Here is a 13,373-nt window from a genome sequence, read left to right as displayed (position 1 = left end):
CAAAATCCCTGACAATTGTGGAATCCCTGCCGGACGCATTTTTTAGGTCTCGAAGAGAGGACATGTTCGGGGTTATAAAGAGGACATCTGGTCACCCTATTTAAAAACTTAAATATGTTTGCCCATTACAATTTTTACAGTTGAAACTGACTGTTCAGTACCTACAGTTAGCGTGCGTGCGTGCGTGCGTGCGTGTGTGTGTAGGGTGGGGGAGAAGCGTGGGGCTTTGAGCGGGGATATGAAAGTGAATGTGGTGTGTTTCGTTTGTCTCTATAAACCTCAGGAATTTATAGTCTAATTGAAACAACTAGGGCCTGGTGTTGTACAGTAGGCTTTATGTTTTTAAGTGTAAGGGGGGGGGGGGGGGGGGAATGAAATGCATGTTAGGGTTGTCTCTAGGTATAAACAACATAGATTGTATAGGGATAGACCGTACAATTGTTCAGTACGTGTGTGCATATGTGTGGGAGAGAGATAATGAAAGAGACAGACAGAGAGAAATAGAAATAGAAAGACAGTAGTGGGATATAGGTCGGTTAATTGGTCGGTTTTTTAAACTGCACACCAAACATTTTTGTGTTATCGGTGGTCTTCAGGCATTGCGCTACTTACACGTGCCATTTAAATACTTTGGATCGTGTTCTTGTCAGCTAATGGCCGATTGGTGAAAACGTAGTCATATGACAAATGTTTGCTAATGACGTACTGGACTGCCTGGCTAGGCACAGTGACAGGTTGGGGGAAGTGTCGGACGGACGGAGATAGCTAACCAGCTAGCACGCCTGTAGGACAGGTAATGCGACCTCATTGTGTTAATTATGTTTTTATAGATACTAGATATTGTTTGGAAGGAAATATACGTGGCGTGTTTTTGTTTGATCGCTTGCAGTGGGACCATTCCGCAGCGACGATAACAATAACAGTAGATGCATTGTTGATTAGCAGGCTAGTATTATTAGCTAGCTAAGGAGGAAGCCCTATCTCTAACATTTATGCGAGCAACTTTTGAGGAGGCCATTTCCAAGATGCATAACTTAAATGTCATCCTTAATGGAGAATATGTACAAGTAATCAAGTAGGGTTGCTATCTTTGCAAGCTAATATGACTCCATTGTGACAACTAGCTAGCGAAGTGTAGCTAGCTAACCTACCATTGAAATAAACTTTCTTTGATTGCTTGCTAAGACAGCGGTAGCTAACAATAGGATGCTAACTAACTAGCTAGTTTTCACCTTACCAAATCATGCCTATAATTTTGCTAGCAGCTAGTCTGCTAGCTAATATATCAAACTAGCAACTATTGGTTTAAAAAAACATTTCAATATGAATAATGGTTTGCACTGTGCCATTGATGACAGTAGCTAGTATGCTAACTACCCTTCTAGTTACGAGTTAGGTTGCAGGCTAGCAAGCTAGGGGTGGGATTACTTAGGGAGCTGCAAGCAATCTCTTGTAGGCCTATTAACTAAGAGCATAGAAATGCCAACGGGGGGTGTCCAAATCAGTTTGTGGTCTTACAAGGTTCCCTTACACGCCTTTTCATATTACGATGTGATACTCTGTCACATTTTGCCAGTGTTCAAAACATGTTGTGTCTCTGTCTGCAGTGATGGGTCAGGAAGCTGGCAAGCCAGCTTGGCCCAAACCAGCTGGAGGGTACCAGACTATCACAGGGAGGAGATATGGCCGGAGACATGCTTATGTCAGCTTCCGGCCCAACTCTGCAAAGCACCGCAGTGGAGTCGGTGTGGAGTGGACAGATACAGAACTAAACACAGTCCACAGAGAACCATCCCTAGGTCCGATCATCATCGTATATTATTTGGCATCTCATCAGATTAAAGATCATTTATAAATGGTGTAAGGCAATTATAGTCTCCTAGTTTGGTTAGAGGGGAACTTAATTTAGCGCTGAGTGGAGAGTGAACAGAATACTTTTTCTACCAAGCAGCAGCACACTGTAAGACTGATCGCATTTAAAGGGGGCCAGCTTGCTGGCTTCAATGTAGTGCCTGCAGTGCCCTACCCTACCACTAGAGGGCTATGGTAGATTTATTCAATGACGTGGAATGCAGTGTGAGCAGCTAAGCCTATAAACCCTTTATTCTACTCCTTAAACGATGGCTGGCTGCTGGGGCTGGGGCACACCATCTGATGACACCCAGAAATCTACAGTACAGCACAGCCCTTCTCACTTTCTCTTCCCTATTTCAAGCAGATTAGATCAATGCCATGTGAGGCTAGTTGTTTGACTTGAGTGTGATTGGCTCTCTTCAATGTCTCACTCTCTCTCTCTCTCTCTCTCTCTCTCTCTCTCTCTCTGCTTCTGCCCCACCAGCTCCAAAAGGGAACATTTCTTCCATGCTCCAAGCCATCCTCCCCATGTCATCCAACGTTGTACACCCGGAGCTGAAAGCCAAGTCAGGCAATGGGGCTCCCGGGAAGAAACAGTTGTCATCCAGGAGGCCTGCAGAGGCCCCGTCCGTCCTCTGCAAGAAGCTGAGGAGCGAGCAGACTGGTGCAGGAGCCGGTGACCAGGAGCACAACACGGAGAAGAGCTCAGAGGCCAGCGCCTGGCCCGTACCTGAGGAGGTTGACGCTAATGTGGCTAACGCCAGTGTGGCTAACGTTAGTGTGGCTAATGCCAGTGTGGCTAACGCTAGCGCGCTGAGCTTTGTAAATATAGATTCCTATGAACCAGACAGCAGTGGGGGGGAGGAGGAGAGCCCTGGGTCGGACCCGTCTCTGGGGCTGCAGAGGAGACTGGACGACATGATCTTTGAGCTGGGGAAGGAGTTTGACTATCTTAGCGGCTTGCACTCGTATTTGTACACAAAATCCTGTGAAGGGACGGATTGTCTTGTCAAAGACCCAGCAGTGAAAGACTTGTCGAACTCCTCTGACCCTGAGGACACTGTCCCTCAGAAGAGTTCCCCAGAACAGACTGGTCATACTGGGTCCGATCAGACTTTAACCAGCCCTGGTTCTCCGGGGGAATGTGCTGCCGGCCTACCCCCGGTCTGCCTCAATGGGTCTGGGAACGACACGGAGCAAACGGGGCCGTCCCAGACGGAGATGGTGGTCCGACCCAAAATCCGAAAGCAGACGAGCGAGACTCACCTGGAGAAGAGGAAGAGCTCTTACGGCGAGGAGGAGAAGTCGCACGACAGCGGCTCCTCTGGGAGAACGGCTGCCGGCGGTAAGACCAAGTGCGTGTCGGCGCCGCCGTTCTTCCTGACGCAGACGGAGAGGCCTAACCACGACCTCCTGTTCAGTTTCCCGCTGGCGGACTGTGCTGGGGTCATCCCGATAGAGAGGAGGAGGGGGGGGAGGAGGGAGGCAGAGGAAGGCTATAAAGTCAGCTCTGATGAAGAAGAAGGAGAAGAGGAAGAACTAGATGACATCTGGGAGGACCTGGACTTCAATGACAAGTGTCCTCCTTTCATGAAGGCAGAGGAAAGGTATAATGATGATCATGTGTTTATTTGGCAGATTTTTGGGGGGGGTCCAAAGCAATGTGCAGGTTGTTGGTGGGTGGTGGAATATGAACCCACAACCTTGTGATCTGCAGTCCAATGCTCTACCACTGAGCTCTACCTATCTCCCTAATTATCAAACAGCCACTCATGAAGTAAATACGCTTTAATGAGGTGCTTGTGACATGAAAAAAAGCCATTCGGAAACAAATACACCTATTCAGAGAGAGCAAGACGCATCACAGTTCAACTGAATCTGGTCTGTAAACGACACAAAACATAATGGTAATCTCCCTGAACTGTTTCTGTGGCTGGACCTAATGTCTGCGGTTAAGCCCCTTCATGAGTGTTGGCAGCACGGGGCCTGCTGCCGTGGCAGGGTTGAGGGAGCATAGGTTTCTAGCGGCACGTCTGTGTTCGTTGCTATGGCCTGCGTAAAGGAGCTTAGCTGGACGCTAACGCGTGTGTGCTCTTTCTTCTGTGTGTGTGTGTGTGTGTGTCGCTCGGCCCCAGCTCCGAGTGCAGTGAGGGGGAGTGGTCGGCGTCGTGGACGTCGGACTCCGGGCTGGAGAAGGGCCGTGGCTCCAGCGAGGAGAGCTGGGAGACCCTGCCTGGCCTGGAGGAGCTGCAGGCCCCCAGCACTGCTCTGGACCCCTCCACCCAGCCCTTGGGGTGAGTGCTGCCCACATGGTTCAGTCCTAGGATAGACTCACTGGTTGTTTTACACGTCCAGAACTGTGGGCTACGCTTCACAGTGCTCAGCTGGATTTAGTGACTGAGCATGCATCGCGAGCTCCTGAAAACAGTCTCTCTTTGAGTCCTGGTCCATGCGCGAGGTGAGCTGATTCTGTCTCTAGGCCTGGTCCATGTTTTAAGCTGAGCTGAGTGCGTTTGTGGTTGCCCCTCAGGGAACAGGCGCCCCTGGAAGAGGGGGAGGTGCCCTGGCTGATGTACAACGAGGAGACGTGCAGCTCCAGTGACGAAGAGGACCCCGAGGGCATGAGCCACTTCGTCCACCCAGGCCTCTTCATCCTGGACGGGAACAACAACCTGGAGGACGACTCCAGCGTGAGCGAGGACCTGGATGCCGAGTGGAGGTGGGCAAGAACGCACGCACCCACCCACCCACCCACCCCCGTTGTTCTGTTGGACAATGCATCACTGAATAGGATGAGGAGCAAACGTGCGACCTCTCCCTTAGCAGAAACCCACACGCTCCCTTACTGCTAAGAACAATACCGAAAAACAAATGCACCCAAAGCCGAGTGGAGGCATAATAGAAACGCGCCCAATGTAGCAGGGCGCAACGTACCACCGTCGAAGGCCGAGGACTCTTTTTTTTAAAGTAGGATTTGCTACTGGCCTGCTACTGACGTGTTTGCTGTTGTCCCGTCTACCGCAGGTTGCTGGATGACTTTGGCGAGGGCTTCGGCATGGCCCAGGCCATCTCCTACGTGGACCCTCATCTGCTCACCTACATGGCCCTGGAGGAACGCCTGGCCCAGGCTATGGAGGTAGAGAAGGGTGGAAGGAGGATGGAGGGAGGGAGGGATGATTAAAGGAATGCATGAGCGAGAGAGAGACAGACAGAGAGAGAGAGAGGCATGGCTTGAAGGATTTTGCCGCTCGCTCTCTGCAGTTTTGAAACCTCCACAAGCCATATTGTGACCAAGCTCGTATTAAACACTCCCCAGTGCAATCACTGTCCCATGTCAATGTGAACTGACTGAGTGTTTGTATACCTGTGTGTGTGTGTGTGTCCAGGCTGCGCTAGCCCACCTGGAGTCCCTGGCCATCGACGTGGAGCAAGCCCACCCTCCAGCCACAGAGCAGATGATCGACTGCCTGCCCCAGATCCCCATGCAGGAGGAGCTGAGCGGTGAGACGACAGCAGTGCCCACTTCCTCCCTCGCACCCCATCCATCTCAAGTCCTATATATAGGCCTGTGAGCTGAATGCCAAATGGATTTGTGTGTATGCAGTGTGAGTCAGTCCCTCAGCCAGCCTGGGAAGTAGCTGCTACTATGCGCCGTAGTCTAGAAGTGACCCGGAGAGCACATCACTACCCCGTCTGTCTTCTTCGAGATATCCCTCAGCCTCACGCTGCGCCTTAGCACCGGTGCCTACGCCGGTGGCGTATCCATCCGCTGGCCCGGCCCCGTCTTGCCGATGGCATTTGCTAAGAGAGAGGGATGGAGCGCGGAGATGCAGGAATAACTAGCGAGTCGCAGCCTGTCGGCTTCACGGGAGAACTGATGGGCAGGGCGTGCAAATCAGAGTGAGGAGAACACTTCCTCACTCCCGAGACGTTCAAGTTTACAGCGCTGCGTGTACCCATGAATAAATCAAAAAATCACCAAAGAAGCGGTTTATCACGACTCGTGTCGCTGTGAGGAAGGGTTCCATCTGGGCGGAAGCGTACGACAACATGCCGGTGTGGGCCGCTGCAGACGGGGTCTGATGGATTTCTGCCTCATCAGACTTTTGATTACTTCTTCTGTGCCCACGTCACTCTGACTCGCCTCATTCCTCTCCTGTACGGTTCTCTCGTCTATTTCTCACACGCATCCCCTTCTTCTTTGCTTCGCTCCCCTCTCTCTGTCTCTCCCTCTTTTCTCTCTCTCTCTCTCTCTCGTTTCCCTCTCTCTCTTTCTCTCTCTCTCGTTTCTCTCTCTCTCCAGGGCAGGAGCAGAGCTGTGCCATCTGCTGCTGTGAGTATGTCAAAGATGAGATTGCCACCCAGCTGCCATGCCACCACATGTTCCACAAGATCTGCGTGACTCTCTGGCTCCAGAAGGTAGTGTGTGTGTGAGGGTGTGTGTGAGGGTGGGTGTGGGTGGCAGAGAGTAACAGAGAGCAGCAGACGGTCTGTGTCAAGAGAGCTTGCATGTATAGAACTGTTCGTTCTCACAGCCCTGTCTGTCCAAACATGGCGTCCCTATGTGGTCAGTCTCTCCCAACCTGTCAAAATGTGAAGCTCTGCTCATGTTCAGTGTAGGACCATGACTTCCATGCTCTAACCTGTCTTCATGTCGAAAGAGGGGGAAAAGAAAGTCAAGGGATGCTGCTGATGGTTGTGGTGATGCTGCTGATGGTTGTGGTGATGCTGCTGATGGTTGTGGTGATGCTGCTGATGGTTGTGGTGATGCTGCTGATGGTTGTGGTGATGCTGCTGATGGTTGTGGTGATGCTGCTGATGGTTGTGGTGATGCTGCTGATGGTTGTGGTGATGCTGCTGATGGTTGTGGTGATGCTGCTGATGGTTGTGGTGATGCTGCTTCTCCATCTCTCTAGTCGGGGACATGTCCCGTGTGTCGTCACGTCCTGACGCCAGCACTCCCAGAAGCCCTGGCTCCTACTTCATTTGTGTCAGATCAGGACATCCCCCCGTCCAATCACAGTGCGGCAGGAATGCGGTGAAGTCACAGGTGTCCAATCAGCAGTGGCTAGCATCCAGAAACACATAATGAAGAGGCCTCTGATGCGTTCACAGGAAAAAGAAAAAAAACCTAGCTGTTATTACTTTTCATTTCCTCTCTCTCTCAATGTAGCTCAATGTGTGAATGCGGCCACTCTTTTAGTTCTGCACAATGTAATAGTTCGATGTCCCAACGTGACAGTTCAAGCTTATTTTCTGAGAAAATATTATCTGTATAATCTCAGTCTTTGTTATGAAAAGTGGATAATGATGGAGGTGGACTCGGGAAAGAAAAATATTGTTTCTCTCACTTTTACATGCTTATTTTAAAAAAATCAATAAATCACTGCTTATGTCACTTGTGTTGTACTAACTTCAAAATCCACTTTGATTCCTGTGTTGAAAATAAAAAATCGTGGCACATGTTCCAATCGGCATCAACTCAATAACATTGAGGATAAAACAAACAATAAAAGTTTTTATTGCGTGTACACAGTATAAACATGAGGTTTGGACATCTAAAGGGACAAACTCACTCATCGTGAGGATATGGATGTGAAATGAAACAGAGCAATGAATCAACCACAGTCAAACTGATACAACCACAAATTCAAATACTGGAATACTAAATGTCCCTCCAGTGCACTGTTCACAAGCTACATGACCTTTGTTCATTGTAAAACCAACTGGTAAGAGTATCATCATGACCAAACGTGCAGTCGAAATAGAGGGTCTTTATACTTAAGCAATCAATACCTCAGCTCTTTAAGTTCAGGACTGAGCAAATGTCTTCAGAAGTCCGGAAATGTTTTAGGAAAAGAAGGAAATGGATTGGCTTGGATGCTGTGAAGTTCACCAGAAGGTTTGTGCAACTAGACAGACCCTTAAGTCTGTCTAGTTACGTGTTCACTGATGAACTGACTGGCAATAAGGAGTCTTGGCGTATTAACTGCTGTCTGGTATCATCCAGTCATGGTGGAAATACTAACAGTGCTGAACTGTCTCAACATGAGTGTTGGCAAATGGAAACAACTCCCAAAACACTGGCAAATGTTTCAATCCAACATTAGATGAGATCAAACTGAAAACAATACAAAAACACGAATAACTCTTAGGAAAAAAAAAAAAGTTTAGTTTCTCAAATAAATAACGGTTACTGAACTTTTGGTTTTTATTTGCAGTTTAAATAAGAATATCCTATTTGAATTCAGTCTACCAGCAGTTCTACAAAAAGAGCACCTTTCTGGACGACTGGACACCTGTTGTATCAAAGAATGAACGATGCTACAAGAGAAACTGACAGTTGGTGTTCAGAACCACAACATGAACAACTGTCTGGTACACGTCTGGAATGCTAAATTGCCAATCAGGGGGTTCTATGACCATGACATCATTGAATGGCAGTTGCTTGTTTTTACACAATGAGGTCATGGCAGTATGACATTGTGAAATGAGGCAGATGATAAAGGCAGGGTAGAGGAAGATATTCAGAATCTTTTATACATAAACTAAGAAAATGTACAAACAATCATGCAGATACAGACTCGAAACAGACCATGTTATATTTATCGTAGACATCACTCGGAAGAAGCTTTCCCATTGGAGGTGCAGAGAAAATGTGATCCGCTTTTTTTTTGCATGGTTGCATTTTCATCAGATTAGTGTTTGAAAAACAAAAGAGTAGAAAAAAGACAAAAACAAATATAACATCTACAAGTTATGTACAAAATACAGGAGGGGAAACATTGTGTGGTAATATTTGAAAACAGGATCAATCCAACATTGTCATACAAGTACTAAGTGTTTGATGGTGCGTTGTGGTGTTTCACAGAAGATGCATATCAAAGACACGTTTGGGCTGGCAGCACACATGGCAGAAGGAGGCTGGTAACACAGAGAATAGGCTGCACCTCCCATGGAGTGACAGGGCACAGAGATGGGCACAAGACATAGCAGAGGAGCTGGTGTGACAGGACTGACACCAGCAGGTGGCCATCTTGCCTGGGTAAAGTTCTACCTGAACCATCTAGGATGTCTAAATGGAAACAAGTTCAGGGCAAGATGGAGGAGTCTCACGCTATGTTGAAGAAAGAGTCTCCTTGTTCTGTGTTTATAGTGAATGCGACAGTGCATACTAACAGCTTCATGACAATGATCAACCGGATGTAGAAAAAAAAGGTTAAGTAAAACAAACCAGAAGGAAGTTGAGAGAAAAAAAAAGGTCAGTTTTAAAAACTGGAAAACAGTCAGTCAAGGGCATGCAACAGAACAATGTTGATGACCAACACGTGGAATTTACATTTCATGTAAATGATACATGATTGATACTACAGGTGTGATACATTATGACCTTTACTGAAGTCACAGACCAGAACGTAACTTAACAGGCAGCACACCGAACACTTGAGAATAAAAAGGATTCATAAGGTAAAATAATATTGATTACTAAATGAACATTTGTAACTTTCCTGTAAAAACAAAGGGCGTAACTGAATTATTTGTTTCGTGGTAAATTATAATTAAGGCGGCCTTATTGGAATGTCTTTCACGTTTCAAATAAGAAATTTACATAAAAAGGTGACATGAATTGCACCTGCCCTTACAGATTTCACTTAACTTAAAGCCAGTAACACATATAGAGATGGAGACATTGAATTAATGTATGGAATAAAATTGAAATTCAATCTAAAATTATATTTAAAAAAGATATACTGTAGGGTCCAAAATGACCCTAAAGGCCAGCGAACGGTCACATGACTGACACACATAATTAGCATATCCTTGCTCTCAGGGAAGGGTGTGTGTGTCGTTGTCGTGACAATGCCTGAGTGAAAGAAATCAAATGGCTTTTGACAGAAAAGGCGCTCACTGTCGCTAGATTAATTCCTGGGCTTCTAATTGGCTGAAGACACTCCCTCTGATGTCAGCCACCAGCCCATGATAATAATGTAAAAGAACCCCCCGCGATGGGGAGAGGGGTGAGTTTTGGTCAATGGAATACTGTAACTATAGTAACAAAGCTAAAGCAGAGACATCGATCTCCATGGTAATGGCTCAATACAGTTGCATAGGCAAAAAACACGCAAAAAAACAACAGTGATTTATTTTGTGTGAGAAAATGTTTTGACGCACACGGCACTGTACAATCATGACTAGTAGCATCAAGGCTTTGATGTTGGGCATCTCTCTCTGGGTGTCTGTCTGGGGGGATCTGTCTGGGGGGGTGGGTAAGTGGGGGGGTCCTGGGGACAGCAGCAGGGGAGCAGGTCCCCGTGCTCTGCCCAGGGAGGGCTTGACGTTGGGGGCTTATTTCTTTTTGACTGCGGCCAGGTCCTTCTGGAGGTCAGAGAACTTGGGCCTGTTCTCGGGCTTGTACTCCCAGCACTTCTGCATGGCCTTGTAAACCTCCTCTGGACATTTCTGTGGACAGGACATCCTGTAGCCTACAACACACACACACACACACACACACACACACACACACACACACACACACACACACACAGGGGTCAACATCATTGCACTACTGGGATTGAAAAAGTTCCCCTCTACACAGTTGACGCCAATCCTGCCAGATGAACAACCTTCCAAGGAAGAAAGGAAGGAAAGAAGGAAGGAAGAATCCATCAGGATAATAAACAAGTCTCACCTTTCTCCACCTGCTCCCGGGCCTGCTGATTGGTCATTCCGGGGTAAGGACACACCCCCAGGCTAAAGGTCTCCCACAGCAATATTCCGTAGCTCCAGACGTCGCTTTCTGAACTGTATCTCCCTAGAGATATCAACCAATCCATCAGTCCCATGAACCAATCCATCCATCCAAAATGTCCATCCATCCTTCCAAACCATCCACCCATCCATCCATCTTAACCACCCAACCAACCAAGATAATCCATAATCAATGACTATCAAAAGAAAACATGGCGTCTAACTCCCAGTCAAGGTGACTGAAACATCCCCCCCCCCCCCCCCAGCGTACCATAGTTGAGGGCCTCGGGAGCGGTCCATTTGATGGGGATCTGTTTGAGACCCGAGGAGGAGTATATCCCATCATCCTCCTGCCTGGACATCCCAAAGTCACTGATCTTCAGCAGGTTGCTCTCTCCCACCAGGCAGTTCCTGGCAGCCAGGTCCCTGCAGGGGAGGAGAGGGGCCACAGCATCAGCACACACCTGTCGTGTGATGCGTGCGCGTGTGGAGTGCATCGTGTGTGTGTGACGTGTGGAGAATCTTGTGTTGTGTGTGTGTGTACGTGCAATGTGTAAGTCAAGTGTTTGTGTAGTGTGTGTCGGATCTGTGTGTAGAGTACTTGTGTGTGTGTGTGTGTGTGTGTATAATGTGCGCATGACAGTGTGAAGCTGTTTGTCAGCATGCTAGATTGCAAAGGGAAGCAATCGAGGGGCTGCAATCTGCCCGTCCTGCTAAACCGTGCTCCCCCCCCCCCCCATCGCCTCTCTAGAATCGTCCGTACAGCTTCTCTGGTCATTTCCCAACAAGCCTCCCTCAGGCCTTTCTGCTGACTGCTTCTTCTGGGGGCAAATGAAGCTGTCACTCAGGAGATCCAGCCCCACTGTGTGACAAAGGGCCAGCGCAGCACAGGTCATGTGATACCGTCCCTGCGCCCCACAGCGCCACAGACAAATGCAGCTTTGATTACAGCAAGTCTCTCCGGGCTGGCGCTCCTATCTATCTCAGGGAGAATACGTTTTCGCCCCGAAAACAATCATCTCAGGTGGGGAGGGGGGGGGGGGGAGCGAGAGCGGGGCGCCTTGGGGCTCCGTTAACTAGATTAGACAGATTAGACAGATTAGACTCTCTGTCTCTCTGTCTCTCTGTCTCTCTGTCTCTCTGTCTCTCTCTCTCTCTCTCTCTCTCTCTCTCTCTCTCTCTCTCTCTCTCTATCTTTCTGTCTCTTTCTCTTGTTGTCAACTTTGCAGCATGAAGTGGCCCCGGGCAGGGTGTGAAGGTGGAGCAGGTCAGGGGGGAGGGCCAGAGGCAGGCAGAAGGGAGTCTGGGAAGATGCGGGGTGAGAGACGGTTTGAAAAACTCGGACTGTTGAAGCTGGTAAAACTGTTTGACTGGGAATAGTGCATACCCCTGATGCAATAAGCTGCAAGGATATGTACTGGAGAGAGAGAAAAAATGACCCAATGTTTTAGATGATCTGTCAGTAAGGGGCAGGTCTGTACATGATTGATCGATGTTGGTTACGAGAATAGGATGACCCAGTGTATACAAACAGATATAACATTGCCAATATAATAACAAGTAATTGTATTTGGGAAACAAAACACTATTTCTAAAACTGGGCTATAAGGGTTTTCCAGAGATATCATTTTTGGATGAGATGATTGAACACAAAACTACTATAAAACTCACGGGGGAAAAAAACATACAAAACGATATTCTAAGCAGGTTAGGGCTTTTATGAAACAGAACGTTGTAACCAAATATGTATCTGTATTGAGTTTCAGAGCTGCAGCCCAGCGCCAGACAGCAGAGAAGGCACGCCCACCTGTGGATACAGTTCTTGGCTTCCAGGTAGGCCATCCCTGCAGCAGCATCCAGAGCAAACTTCACCAGCTGCTTGGTCTTCAGGTCGTCCTTCTTCTTCCTCAGGAACGACAGGAAGTCCCCTCCTGGAGCCAAACAACAACAACATCAAAACAACAACAACAGGACTTGAATCAAATTGAGGAGGACACCTTCATAAAAAGGTTTTTTAAATCTTAAAAAGTGTCCAGGCTAGCGCTTCTGAGGTGATGAGCCGGACCTACCTGGCACGAGCTCCATGACGATGTAGATGGGCTGCCGCTGCGTGCACACGCCTATCAGCTTCACTATGTTGGGGTGGTCGTACTGTTTTAAAATCCTTGGCAAACACAACCCAACACAGAGACACAGGGTTAGGTCCTCGACAACAAGCCCGTCACCTCGTATCGCACCACTTAGATCTCGGGTGGCTGTCGCGATGAACCTCACGAATTGAGAAACATTGGCTACGATTGAGAGCATTTCTAGGCCTGGTGAGAATGAGAAGGGAACGTGGAGCTACCTGGCCTCAGACAGGAACTTGATCTTCAGCTCCTGGGGGAGGTCTTCCTTGCAGGTCTTCACGGCCACGGGCGTCTTGTCTCGCAACGTTCCTTTGAACACCTCGCCGAAGTTGCCCTGCGCAGGGGAGAAGCGGAGAGGAGAGTGAGACGGGACATGGGACTGCAGGTGGTGCGAGACACTCGGACAAGCCCAGACTGGTGGCGGCACATGGCCGCCATTGACAGGATGACTGACACACATGAAGTCCATCTAAATGAAGAGTGTTTTTTTACTATGTTGGGTGAAACTTTATCAAACAAATAAATAGATATGTAAAAGGATGTAGCTAATTTGATATATTCTCAAAAGAAATATAGTGACAATTATCTGTTAAATGTGAAGAAGACCCCAGAACTGGACAGGGGGAATTCACCTTGCCAAGT

The 13,373-nt window shown here is 48.1% G+C and overlaps 2 protein-coding genes across 2 annotated transcripts in view; one reads left to right on the top strand and one right to left on the bottom strand.

Annotated features, from left to right (window-relative positions):
* Positions 1–688: 688 nt before the first annotated feature.
* pja2 (praja ring finger ubiquitin ligase 2) lies at positions 689–7,252 on the top strand. Its single transcript, XM_047044767.1, has 9 exons — positions 689–793; positions 1,608–1,799; positions 2,339–3,461; positions 3,990–4,148; positions 4,385–4,573; positions 4,879–4,990; positions 5,241–5,355; positions 6,158–6,273; positions 6,771–7,252. Exons 2-9 carry the CDS (start codon positions 1,610–1,612, stop codon positions 6,894–6,896), a joined length of 2,130 nt encoding a protein of 709 aa, XP_046900723.1. The 5' UTR covers positions 689–793; positions 1,608–1,609; the 3' UTR covers positions 6,897–7,252.
* Positions 7,253–7,357: 105 nt separating this feature from the next.
* Positions 7,358–13,373, bottom strand: part of fer (fer (fps/fes related) tyrosine kinase) — a 14,146-nt gene continuing 8,130 nt past the window's right edge. Inside the window, exons 10-16 of the mRNA XM_047045219.1 lie at positions 13,364–13,372; positions 12,950–13,065; positions 12,672–12,766; positions 12,410–12,533; positions 10,874–11,028; positions 10,544–10,666; positions 7,358–10,337 (exon numbers count right to left, since the gene is read on the bottom strand). Of these exons, the coding sequence (XP_046901175.1) occupies positions 10,201–10,337; positions 10,544–10,666; positions 10,874–11,028; positions 12,410–12,533; positions 12,672–12,766; positions 12,950–13,065; positions 13,364–13,372 (759 nt within the window). The 3' untranslated portion in view covers positions 7,358–10,200. The remainder of the gene's footprint in view (positions 10,338–10,543; positions 10,667–10,873; positions 11,029–12,409; positions 12,534–12,671; positions 12,767–12,949; positions 13,066–13,363; position 13,373) is intronic.

The sequence above is a fragment of the Hypomesus transpacificus genome, chromosome 22, assembly GCF_021917145.1.
Source record: "Hypomesus transpacificus isolate Combined female chromosome 22, fHypTra1, whole genome shotgun sequence".
NCBI lineage: Eukaryota > Metazoa > Chordata > Actinopteri > Osmeriformes > Osmeridae > Hypomesus > Hypomesus transpacificus.
This window is presented reverse-complemented; position numbering and strand designations above follow the sequence as displayed.

Bases quoted from the DNA above. Each gene is read 5' to 3' on its own strand.
- pja2 (XM_047044767.1), top strand. From the start codon at position 1,610: ATGGGTCAGGAAGCTGGCAAGCCAGCTTGGCCCAAACCAGCTGGAGGG. The intron at 1,800-2,338 runs GTCCGATCATCA...CTGCCCCACCAG, and splicing joins CCACAGAGAACCATCCCTAG to CTCCAAAAGGGAACATTTCT. The intron at 4,149-4,384 runs GTGAGTGCTGCC...GTTGCCCCTCAG, and splicing joins CCCTCCACCCAGCCCTTGGG to GGAACAGGCGCCCCTGGAAG.